Here is a 13584-nt window from a genome sequence, read left to right as displayed (position 1 = left end):
TTAAATCAATGGGAATTCATGCACGTTTTCTGCTGATGATGACAAATGTACTTGAGGAACTGCCTTAATTGTCTCTTTTGAAGAAGTAACTCTGGTTGTTATATTTTGCTGCATTAGTTGCCAGTGAAAACTTGTAAGTGTACATCTTACCTTTTGTATGAATCTTTTGGTTCTAGGTCATACACAAACATTTTTACTTGAAGAGAACAGAGGTCATGGCCCAGTGTGAAGAGTGGATTGCGGATATCCAGCAGTATAGCAGTGACAAGAGGGTCGGCAGAACCATGTCTCATCACGCAGCTGCTTTGAAGGTAGGGCTGAGAAAACCGATTACAGGATTTAGCAAAGCATTTCCTCCCTTATATTCAGTGCACCATTTTGTTTTCTACTCATTCTTGGGATATGGGAATCTTCAACAAAGACTTCCATATGGACTTCAGCAAGGCGTTTGACAAGGTTCCACATGGTAGATTGGTTAGCAAAGTTCGATTACATGGAATCCGGGGGAGCTAACCAATTGGATATAAAATTGGCTTGAAGATGGGAAGCAGAGGGTGATAGTGGACGATTGTTTTTCGGACTGGAGGCCTGTGACCAGCTGTGGGAAAGATACTGTTAAACCTGAAAGGATTCAGAAAAGATTTACAAGGATGCTGCTGGGATTGCAAGTTTTGAGCTGTAGGGAGAGGCTGAATAGGCTTGAGCTTTTCCCCATGGAGTGCTGGAGGCCACAGGGTGACCTATAGAAGTTTATAAAATCATGAGGGGCATGGATAGGATGAATAGTCAAAGTCTTTTTCCCAGGGTAGGGGAGTCCAAAGCGAGAGGACAGATTTAAGGTGAGAGGAAAAATTTAAAAGGGACCTTGAGGGGCAACTTTTTCACACAAAGGGGTATGCATGTATGGAACGAGCTGTCCGAGGAAGTGCGAGAGGCAGGTAAAATTACAACAATTAAAAGGAATTTGGATGGGTACATGAATAGAAGGGAATAGAGGGATATGGGCAAATGGGACCAGATCGGTTTAGGATATCTGGTGGCATGGACGAGTTAGACCAAAAGGTCTGTTTCCCTGTTGTATAACTCTGATTCTATGACTGTATATCCAGGTCACCGTTTATTGTCCATCCCTAATTAGTCTTGAAAAATGACAGTCAGTTGCTGCCTTGAACTACTTCAGTCCATATGTTAAGATTACACCTACAGTATTGTCATGATTATCAGATCTCCTTCAGTAGCACCTTCCGATTTTCTAGCTATCCAACTGTCACATTCTTTATAATTAATTTCCAGAGTTTTCTCTATTACAAGTGTGCAGTTCTGAGTTTGCTCTTTCCTCTTTCTTAAATAGAAGCATTTACTACTTTGTAATCTGCAGGAACTGTTCCAGAATGTACAGAATTCTGAAAGATGATCAATGCATCTACTGTTTCTATAGCCAGCTCTATCAACACTCTCGGAACATTCAGGATTTACCAATTTTCAGTCCCATTAATTTTCCCACTGCTACGTCTTCATTAACACTAATTTCTTTTAGTTTGTCGTTCTTGCTAGTCCCTTGGTTCCCTAGTACTTCTAGTAGGCTTTTTGTAATTCCCTCTAAAGATAGACACTGTATTTTTAAAAAAAATTCTTTGCTATTCCTTTCTTATTAATATACATTGAAACTTTTTGCAGTTGTCCTTTTATTTATTTCCACCTGTTTACTTCAGTGTGCTATTCCCTTTTCCTCTTCAGTTTCTCGTTCCTCTTTAATTATATTTTAAAACACACCTAGTGTTCTAGCTGCTGGTTTCTTTATGGCAACTTTATAAGCCATCTCCTTCTCCTTCTCCCTATTAAGATCAGTGTTATTTTGTAGCATGCCCACACTCTGAATGTACTATCCATGTAGTTTTCAACGTAGCAGATGTTCCACATGACTCAAGCAGTTGCTTAAGTTCTGAGACCTGGTACTTCAGTTTCTGCAGATGGTGACACGTCCTGAAACTTGGATGTCTAAGCCATGCAAAACATATGCAACATCCCACATGCCACTGGATGCATTTCCATGTGACCGAGTTACCCTACCTCACTTTACAGACTGTTATAAACTGGAGACTGGAAAGTAGAATGTAGAATTTCTTACCAAATACTTGCTAATCACCTTCCCTTTTTAATTCTTGACATTACCTTTTGAACTCTGCCTGTGCCCTGCACCTGCCAGCCACATTTTATGCCCTACTTATCTGTCAATCATGCCACAAACTAATTAGCTAATTCAGTATTTTCTTAATTTTGTTTTTTGCTTAATGCTTTTCTTCATTTTCACTTAAAGCTGAACTTCAAACCTTAATGATACAATAAACCTGCCATCCTTTAATGATAAGGTGCCATATTAAAAGTTATTATCAAATAAAAGCGGGTAGGTTGGGGCTTAACTTATTAATATGGATAAAGGATATGGCTAGCTAATAGAAGAGTAAGGATGAATGGAGCCTTTTTTTTTTGAGTAGCTGCATCCTGAGATGTAGTGAATGGAGTTCCACCGAGATCAGTGCTGGGGTCCTACTTTGCAGTCCTTAATGCTATGACAATATTGTCAAGTCGATTTGGGAACGGTGATGGGAAATTGGTCAAGGTTTGCATTATTTGATTGGTGCTGGGTGTAGGATAAGACATATTGCACATTTAATTCTGAGGCTGTTCACTTGATTCAGCAGGTACTAATCATCACAGCATCTGTCCTGTAACACTTCTGATTGTTCACACAGTATACAGCTTCAACAATAAAAATGTAACACTAAAAATTAATTGTGCTCGCTAAGCTGCAACTTTAGAGATTTGTGAATAAAAATTGTCCGGGTGAACTAGGAATAGAAGAAATCAGGGAAGTGTAATTGGCATTGGGTAAGGATAGGATAGGAAAGTAAACATAATAAGAGCAGGGAGGCAACGTGAACCTGTAGTGAGGGGTTTCATGGTGAAGAGCAGTATTGTGAACTGATAGGACAGGCGAAGGAGGAGGATTGTAGCTTGAGTGGCAAGGGAACTGATGGATTGATTTTTTTAAAAGAATTGTAGAATTTTACAAAATTGGCAAGTTGGTTTAGCAACAGGAGACAACTGATGCATATCTATAATGCAACATAAATTCTCTCCAATTGGTTTCATAGTATTCCACATTGTCGTTGTAATCCTGATTATGATCATGATTCGGAGATGCCGGTGTTGGACTGGGGTGTACAAAGTTTAAAATCACACAACACCTGGCTATAGTCCAACAGGTTTAATTGGAAGCACACTAGCTTTCAGAGCGATGCTCCTTCACCTGATGAAGGAGCGTCGCTCCGAAAGCTAGTGTGCTTCCAATTAAACCTGTTGGACTATAACCTGGTGTTGTGTGATTTTTAACTCTGATTATGATCAATACTGATCTTTACTTAGACTTCTGCTTCTTTCAAACGAAGAAGGGGAATGGGCTACATTTTTGACCGAGCTGTCCTCATTTTGTCAGTACGGTTTCAGAATTATATTAAACATTTAGTTTTTATGAGAAGAATGGTGTAGAATGAATGTAAAACCCACTAAACAGACATCGCATGCTAAGTGCTATCTAATTATCTTTCAGCGCCATACTGCTCAGCTACGTGAAGAGTTGCTGAAACTTCCCTGCCCGGAGGGTCTTGAGCCGGAGTGTGATGAGGCAGTGGAGAAAACTGAAGATGCTGCAACGGGTGAAACAGAACCTATATCAGAGGGCGAAGAAAAGCCCAGCAGCAGCAGAGACCACTCCCCTAATGATGTCAAATTATGATCTGCATTGCGTGGACTTGAAAGACTCGGCTTTGGAGCACAAGCCAAACTTTGTCAATATTTGTATGTAAGAAGCTAATTATGTAATAGGTAATAAAATTGAACTATGCTATGCCCTTAAAGGTAAAACTGTTTAAATCAATATGATCTTTTATTTACCTGTAAAAGAGTGTAAACTTTTTTGTGCTTTTATTTTTCGATTGTGACATAACCACTACATGGTATGTTTGAAACAAATTGTTCATGTATACACTGATGAGAAACGGATAAATCACTGATATAAGGGAAATACATTAGAATGTTTACCGAATGTTAATCTTTCAGATTTGACCATTAGAGGACAGTTGTAACCAGGAATATATTGTCATCCTTATAGGTACTTCGCTTATTTAAAAATACAGATCTTAGGTTGATAGCCCCTACCCCATTCCCCTTCTCATCTCTCCCTCCAAAACGATGTTTGGCCATATTCATTGCTCATAGTAAATTTCTACAAACTCCTGTAACTTCAATAAAAGATGAATGAACATGCTATACAGCTACGATTGATTACTGGTACGTTAACAGTACTGTTAATTACTGAATTCATGAACGTTTTTATGATGAGTCTTAAATACATTTTTAATAAATATAACTGCTTTGGTTCACATAAATGCATATTGGCCTCTGGCGTTATGAAACACTGCAAGAATCAAATTTTATTACACTTGAATATATAGCCTTACAGTAACAACTTGAGGGCAAATAATTGATTTTAGTTGTTTTGAGGCAATGGGTGCGTGTCGCTATTCTTTCAAGTGTGGTAGGATGTAGGTACATGTGCACAGCTTCATGTGAAATTGAGCAGATTGTTCTGGGTGGTTCTTGTGCATTTTCTGCTGGCTGGCTTCAGACTTCCCAGAGGTCTGACAGGCTTGGTTTTAAAGCTGATTGATAAATGTCAGAGGTGCTAATTAATGAAGTAGACTTTGTGCAGTTGTCATTGGTAGGCAGGCAAAAAGAATGTTAGTTATTGTAATAATACTTGGCCCATAAGTTTGAATGTATTGCTGCAAGTTCATTGTACTAGTACCTAACTATTGACTACTTGACACTATTTTGTCAACTACCAATTTATATCTTTTCACTTTTATAAATCAAGCACATGGCTATAATTATTCAGTGTTTATTCTAAAGATTGTTAGGCTACATGAGCATCCAGGTTGAGCAATCAATTTATTTCAAAGAGCCCAAAAAATGCATGGTAGATCATCAACATTACTTTAATCTACAGTAACATTAAGGCTTCTTAACAACAAAATCTTGCTTAGAGAAAGAGAAGACCAGACAGATTTCCAGAAGTTCCTGAAATCAAACCTACATTAAGTAAGCTGACTGAATAAGTCACAAACATTATTACCGCCAAATCAGTGGCTAAGCAGAACTGGATTGCTAAGCTAAGCTGTCCATTGAAACTGAGATATTTCTCACATGATTTGAACAGTTAATGTTTTTGGAAAGATTTAAAATTGCTTAATATTCCTAAATACTGACTTTAAAGTTCATTATCCCAACAGAGAATGAGGCAGATGTATTCTGTGTCTTTACGTTATTGCTGATCATATCCTGTATGTGTTCAAATATGATTTCAGTTTACCCACTCGTGTTTTCTGAAGATTATCTGTTTTATCATTGAATTTGGATCTTACAGTTGTCTGTATCCTGGAAGACAGCTTATGTGGCTTACCATCACATTATATGAAACTCTACAGAACACTAGTGCAGGCTGGTTTGAGTGCATACACTAAGAAGACACAGTCCATTATATTCATTTGACTCCATCACAGGCAGCAAATAATGGTGCCTGATGTACATAGAAACTGGGGTAGGTCATTAAAAATAAACATGGCTTATTCACATGGTTGCTACCTTCCGAACAGATCTTGTTATGAAGTGCATGCAAATTGAAGAATCTGGAAAGTCGATCTGAAGGTGAATATCTGGAACTTGATCTCACTTAGGAGTTGGCCCTTGTATAAGCTCAGTTGAACAACTGCTTGTTTGTGATGAGGTTTGCCCATTTTGTTGCAGAGCATAACAATTAGTGATATCAAGGACAGAGAAGTTGTGCTCTATTTGACATGAGTCTCTTTGCCCAGTCATTAGCCTGGGTCCAGTTTAACTGTTGAAGTCTACATGCTATCAAGGACCGAGTTTAATCAGCTTGGTTCCTTCTAATCTTTAAAGGCAGTTGGGTTTTATACAGTGCAAAAGGGGTTCACCCGAGTCTCCCATTTGATTGGATGTAATGACGCATTCTACACTTGAACCAGTAATTTCCACTATGATTCATTCAAAATACAAGTTGAATGATACGCAAGATATTGTCACACAAGGGCATTGCTGCACTGGCAGTTGCCAGTCTACACTTGCACTCTTACTGTTGTTGGACTGGCTTTAAATTTCTAATTAGATGGTGGAGTGAGTTTCATATGGCTAGTGTGAGGGATTTATAAGTTTCCCTCCTATTGCATGATAGATTAACAGCACAAATTAAAGTGGGATGTACAGATAAATAACATGAAAAAGGAATTATTTGAAAAATAGCAATGATCTTGCATCTATAATATTGAGAATTTCTTCAGTATTGAAAATGTCAGAAAAATTGGTATTCTACATTTTGACTACTTCTGTAGTTGCCTACTCAATACTACACTTTTGTACATGATGTAGATTATCAAATGTTTTTAATAAATGCTATTGTATTGCAAAGCACAATGTTGGCAGTGTGTCTGCAAATAAACAAAGTGCACAGTGGATGGATCAATTTTGTGCTGTTATCCCTGGTCAGAGATGAGTGTCTCAGGGGAGCATTATCCGTGACATATGTGAGACCTTGTATGAGAAAGCAATGAGAAGTTTGTTGCATATCCAAAACAGGATTTGCGATTTTAAAATGTTTTAATGTTAAAATATCCACTAGTTCTTTGCCTAGGAGCATGAAATGGACACATCAGGTCAAGCATGTGGCTTGTGATGGTGCATTTAATAGCAAAAGTAGTAACCAAACTTAAAATCCTTTGTTAAATTGATAATCATGAGGGAAATAGTGGTGTAGTGCTAGTGTTAGTGAACGGGTAATTCAGACCTCCAGGCTAATATTTCGGGGGCATGAGTTCAAATCCCACTATGGCAGATGGTGAAATTTGAATTCAATAAATATCTGCTCTCATGGTGACCATGTAGCCATTGTCAGTGTGAAGACCCATCTGATTCATTAATGTCATTTTAGGGAAGGAAATCTGCCTTCCTTACCTGGTCTGGCCTATCTGTTTCCAGACCCACAGTAATATGTTTAACTCTTAACTGTCCTCTGGTCAATTCGGGATGGGTGATAAATGCTGACCTCACCAGTAATACTCTTCCCATTAATAATTTAAAAAACATGGCTTATTCACATGGTTGCTACCTTCTGAAGGGATCTTATTATGAAGTGCATGTAAATTTAAGAATCTGGAAGGTCAATCTGAAGATGAATATCTGGAACTTGATCTCACTGAAGAGTTGGCCCTTGTGTAAGCTCAGTTGAGCAACTGCTTGTTTGTGATGAGGTTTGCCCATTGTAAAGAGGTTTTCGGGGCTGGGGTTTAGTGGTAGTTCGTGAAGGATATGTCAAGAAATCCTGATACCTAATTAATATTAATGATGTTTGTGCATTAGCTGGGTATTCAGTAATCCACTTCTGTTTAAGGTTCTTTACCTATTAAGGAGCTTGTTCTTATTTAAAGAGTGGCTTTGATTCAGTCAGTATCCTTAAGCAGATGGTGTGTTGGCTTCAGAGTGTCTTACTTTGTTATATCATGATGGCATAAATCATGTTTCCTGAATGCACAAATGTGGAATTTCACAACTCAATTTTCGGTTGACTTTGCATTTTAAAAAAGAATTGCATAGGGGAATTCTGAAGATGATGTCACAAACTATTAAATTAGTACAATTGGGGAATCAGCTAATGCTTATGGCCACAATAGATTGTACGCTAAAGCTGCCTTAAAGTCAATATGTAGGATAAGTTTACTTGTGGGATAAATTTACTTAAGTGGAAAACTTGGGCATTACACTAAAAGGGAGCAGCAGTTTATATTGCATAAAAGAAAATATACACAATGTACAGCACTGAAACTGGCCAATTCATCCAGTCAGTTCACACTAGAATTTGTGTTATGCTTCAACCCTATCTGCATAATCCTATATTCGTTTCTCCCTCAGATACTTGCATCCCCTGAAATGCATCAATATGATTCATCTGAAGTACTGCCATTGCTAATGAGGTCCATATTTTTACTATTTTCTGGGTAAAGATTTTTCTTCTGAATTGGCTGCTTGATTTCTCGATGATTATTTTATAATGAAGGCCTGCAGCTTTAATTCTCAAGTGGAAATAGATGCAAACTAGCAAAGATTTCTTTTAGATTGTCCCAAAGCTTTCTCCATGAGAAATTAGACACCATCTGTCAAATAGAAACTCGTAGTTCTACTGTCATACTTGTAAATCCTTTTTGCATTCTAATTTTTTTTATAATATGGTGACTAAAACTCTGCACATTACTCCCAAGTGTGTTTTAACCAAGGTTCCATATGACCTTGGCATAACTTTTCAATTCTATCCCTCTGGAAATAGTTGCTTGGGTTTGGGCTTGTCTTGTTTCATGATTGTTGTCTTGTTTAACCCATGTTACTATTTCATTATTCATATTTTCTGTTTTCAGAACCCTTTGCTATTCTTTTCCATTCAGATCCTCACTTATCTTATCAAAACCTGATATGTCGTCACTTGCTGTATTGAAACTAGTTTGCCAAGCCTGTAAGTTTATTGTTGTCTTGTAAATTTTTGCGGTTCTACTTGGACTATTCCCTCAGATTTGGTGCTCTGCACAAATTTAGAATTTACTTTTATTTCAAAGTCCAAATAGCTGGTGTAAATCTTTTAGGAAAAAAAAGCAAAGCACTGTCTTCATGAAAATTGGCTTTTTACCTGTATTTTAAATCAAACTGTTCATAAATGTTATTACACACCTCTAGAGTAGATGGGACTTGAAACTTGATCTCGCTGTTCCAGGGCAGGGATACTACCACTGTGCCAGAAGAGGGCTCTAATATTGGCTTTATGTTTCATGTTTATAACATTTAAAACAGCAACTCAAAACACCTTGAATTATGATACAAATATCAAATGCTTAAACTATTTTGTCACTTTTTTTAGGAGTTTTGTTTTTCCTTTTATTGTGATTTCCTCTTCTGAAGTCCGTGAATCAGTCTGGTTTAGTTAATCCAGTAGTAACACTATCTTTGGAATCACAAGGTTGCAAATTTGCTTTGAATAATAAATGCAGCCCATCAGATTGACGTGTGATTGGGAGTAACACTATAAACAGTAACATATTGTTACCACTCTTAATTGCTGGACACAGACCCTTGTTAGTTTTTGACTTCAGAATTATTATTTTGCATGTATCATCACTGCTATGTTATGGCTGATAGTGTATATTGTAATCTTCCATCAGCGTAATACAGGTAGTTCTGCTATAACGCATGCTTCATTAATGCAAATTCACAATAATGTAATTGACGAACTGGGGACACTGTTTCTAGAGCATGTAACAGTTGTATCGCAATTCCGTCCCCATTAGGTTAGATGATGCTGTTATTATACGATTTTCTTATAGCGCAGGATTGCATGAAAATAGGACTGCAATGTTATAGCAGATCCAACTCTACTGGAATATTTGTTGACACCCCCACTAAGCTTTTTCCCCTTGACGTTTCTGTCCTATTTGCTATTTATTTACCCTTTTTCCTATAGTTCTATGTTTCGTTGTAGTCTCCTCTTATCTCTCTTTGTGTTTGTATATCTTTATTTTTGTTTCTGTATCTCAGATTCCTCTCAACTTGCTATTAGTCAACTACAGATTACAGAATCATGGAAATTTGCAGCATGGAAGGAGACCATTGACTTATAGGTGAAAGTGAGGACTGCAGATGGTGGCAAGTCAGCATTGATAAAGCATGGCACTGGAAAAAGCACAGCAGGTAAGGCAGCATCCAAGGAGTTTTGGACATAACCCTTCTTCAGCCCCTAAAAAAAGGGTTATTCCTGAAATGTCGACTCTCTTACTCCTTGGATGCTGCCTGACCTGCTGTCCTTTTTCCAACTCCATGCTTTATTGACCATTTGACTTATGTCTATGCCAGCTCTTAAGGAGCCATTCAGCTTATTCCCACTTTGGGGTGGCACGGTAGTTCAGTGATTAGCACTGCTGCCTCTCAGCGCCAGGGACTTGGGTTCGATTCCCACTTCTGGTGACTGTGTGGAGTTTGCATATTCTCCCGTGTCTGCATGGGTTTCCTCCGGGTGCTCCAATTTCATCCCAAAATCCAAAGATGTGCAAGTTAGGTGAATTGGCCATGCTAAATTGCCCATAGTGTTAGGTGTATTCGTCAGGGATAAATGTATGGAAATGGGTCTGGGTGGGTTACTATTCGAAGGGTTGGTGTGTGGATTTGTTGGGCCAAATGGCCTGTTTCCATACTGTAGGGACTCTAATTCTGGCTCTTGATCTGTGGATCTGTAAATTACAACACTTGCAAATACGCGCCCAAACATTTTTTTTAAATCTTCGGTATATTTGCAAGTACTATGACGATGTACCCATGGTGTGATGATGAGAACTGCATGCTGTGATTTTACACAATTTCAGCATAACCACCTAGTCCCCAGCAGAGACACTACCATTGCACCACAAGAGGGCACTAAGATGCACCACAAGAGGGCACTAAGATAACAAGTATCTGCTATGTCTTCCTTACCATATTATCTCACTGTCCAACTGCCTTCAGGGAGCTGTTTAAATGCACTTCAAGGTCCTTCTGTTCCTTCATACTACTCAGTGACCTATATTTATACTCATTCCTCCACGTCTGTAACAGTGGAGGCTTTTGACCTTTTTGCTTATTTTCTTCTCTGTTTTATTTACAAAAAAAGGGGTGGTGTATGTCTGTGAAGTCTTTTTCCCAAGTGTAAATAGCAAATACTGGGGCAGCGGGCGGGCTGGGCTGGGGTGGGGGGGGGGGGGGGTGGATAGAAGCGTGGGCAGTGTATGCACAGATTTAAACTGCCACGGAGAACATTTAAAGGAGATATGTGTGGTGCATTTTTTACGTAGATGATGGTAGGCTGTAGAAACATGAATAGGCAGGGAATAAAGGGATACAGGTGCAGGCAGGTGCAATTACTTTAGAATGGCATCATGATCAGCGCAGACATGATGTGCTGAAGGCCTGTTCCTGTGCTGTATTGTTTTATTTTTGAATTCCAAATGAAAATGACCTCCAGCAAATTCTTTAGGGCAAAGGAAAGTAGGACTTCCAAACCCAAGATGACTTCCATCTAGAAGGACAAGGGTAGCAGATACATGGGAACACCACCACATGCAAGTTCCCTTCCAAGCCATTCACCATCCTGACTTGGAAATATGTCACTATTTCTTCCGTGTTGCTGGGTAAAAATCCTCGAACTCCCTATGTGTCTGCCGACAGCACATGGACTAGATGATTCACGATGGCAGTTCACTACCACCTTCTCAAGGGTAACTCTGATGGGCAATAAATGCTGGCTCAACCAATGATGCCCATGACCTGTAAGTGAATGCACCTTTTTAAAATTATTGCATTCAAAACTCGGAATGGATCAGAACACATATTGACACGTGCATCCAAAGAAAGAAAGAAGAATGAAATAATTTACAAATTAATTAAAAGTAAAGATATCAGAATTAGTTAATGGATTTGAGAGTCGAGTGAATCAATATCAAAGTCTAAGTTATTTCAGTTGTTTATACACAGGATTGCCAGTATAGCTGAAATGCTGCTGAAGATAGAGCGGTTGCAAGATGGGGAGTGGTTCACTTTGGAGATGAAATACAGGATTCTTATCAGAACAGCGAGATTCAGAGGCAGGTGTTAACTATTAATGGAGATCCTTACTCTTCTGGTGTTACAAGCAGATTGATGAAAGATTTTTTAAAAATTGTATCCAAGGTGATTCAAATAAACCAGCAGCTTTAGAACACATGCCTGCTGCTTCCAGTTGAAATAATTGCATAGGCTGGTATCTCATCACCAAGTGACCTTTATTTATATGGGCTCTAAACACCCAGTCCAAAACCTGTACCTCAACTGAGGAGACCTTCTGAATCTGCTGTTTACTTTTTGTGTGCGTGCTAACCGATCTACATTTTAAGAGAGCACATACATTTAATTGTATGGGAAAGCAAGCAATCTTGATATTTATACTGAGAGAACTTCACAGAGGTTTGTATCCTGTCAGTAAGTTACCCTTTATTTACATGTGGAGAGTCCTTGACACTGATCCAGTTCCCTTCGAGCTGGCTCACAGAATGGTCTGACATTTTTTCCAGGAGTTCTGACACTTTTTTTTTGCTTTTGCCATATTTTTCCCTCTCACTACCACCTAACAGCAGTAGTACTTATTTTTCCCCAACACCCACGTCGTGTGTGCAGGTATAGGACACAGTGAACAACAACAAGTGTGTAAACCTTTATTTCTCCTGTTTTTTAAAACATTTTCCAGTAGGAGCAGGCCCAGGCTGCAGCAGCAGCAGTGGTGGTGGTGGTGGCACAGCTCAAATTAACATAAATAATCAGAAAGAAACCCAGAAAAAAAACAATCACAATAAAGAAACCAAAAATCAAAGCTGTCTACCTGAAACATGGAGGAGAGAGAAAAAAAGAAAACTCCTTTCCTTAGTAGGAAACGCAACAGGGGTAAAACTGACCGTGTGGTCCAGGCAGTTCAGAGGTCAGTCCCCTCCTTAACACAAAATGGAGAGTCTTTCACCACTGATCCAGCTCCCTCAGAGCCAGCTCTCCGAGTGAACAGAACCTCTGACACTTTTTGTTCTTTTGAGCAGAATGTCTGACACTCCTGTTTTTTTCTTCTTCTTCGCCACCCCCCAACATTCCCGCCTGACAGTGGGAGTGCTTATTTTTCCCCAGCACCTATGTCGTCTGTGTGGAGGTATAGGGCAAAATGAAGAATGAAACGTGTGTAAATCTGTATTTATCCTTTTAAAATTTTTTCCAGAAAAAACAATCACAACAAACAATAAAGATAAACAAAAAATCAAAACAATGTCGAACTGAAACAAGGGGAAGAGACAAAAAGAAAAGCTCTCCTCCTCAATAGGAAACACCAACAGCAGTAATAAAACACTGACTGTGGTTAAGGCAGTTCAGAGGTCAGTCTCCTCCCTAACACAAAATGGAGAGTCCTTGACATTAATCCAGCTCCCTCCGAGCCAGCTCTGAGTGACATAATGTCTGACACTATTTGTTTTTCTCTATTTATTTATTTTAAGATTTCCTTCACACTACCAGATGGGCCAATGAGCTGAGAAGTGGCAGATGGAGTTTAATTCAGATAAATGCGAGGTGCTGCATTTTGGGAAAGCAAATCTTAGCAGGACTTATACACTTAATGGTAAGGTCCTAGGGAGTGTTGCTGAACAAAGAGACCTTGGAGTGCAGGTTCATAGCTCCTTGAAAGTGGAGTCACAGGTAGATAGAATAGTGAAGAAAGCATTTGGTATGCTTCCCTTTATTGGTCAGAGTATTCAGTACAGGAGTTGGGAGGGCATGTTGCGGATGTACAGGACATTGGTTAGGCCACTGTTGGAATATTGCATGCAATTCTGGTCTCCTTCCTATCGGAAAGATGTTGTGAAACTTGAA

General features: G+C 38.9%; 1 protein-coding gene across 5 annotated transcripts in view; it reads left to right on the top strand.

Annotated features, from left to right (window-relative positions):
* birc6 (baculoviral IAP repeat containing 6) overlaps positions 1-6601 on the top strand; it is a 242598-nt gene extending 235997 nt beyond the window's left edge. For all 5 annotated transcript variants that reach the window (XM_043695518.1, XM_043695521.1, XM_043695519.1 and 2 more), the window contains 2 exons: positions 177-311; positions 3611-6601. In XM_043695518.1, coding sequence (XP_043551453.1) covers positions 177-311; positions 3611-3796 — 321 coding nt within the window. In that variant the 3' untranslated portion in view covers positions 3797-6601. The remainder of the gene's footprint in view (positions 1-176; positions 312-3610) is intronic.
* The last annotated feature ends 6983 nt before the right edge of the window (positions 6602-13584 follow it).

Source organism: Chiloscyllium plagiosum, chromosome 9 (assembly GCF_004010195.1).
Source record: "Chiloscyllium plagiosum isolate BGI_BamShark_2017 chromosome 9, ASM401019v2, whole genome shotgun sequence".
Classification (NCBI taxonomy): domain Eukaryota; kingdom Metazoa; phylum Chordata; class Chondrichthyes; order Orectolobiformes; family Hemiscylliidae; genus Chiloscyllium; species Chiloscyllium plagiosum.
This window is presented reverse-complemented; position numbering and strand designations above follow the sequence as displayed.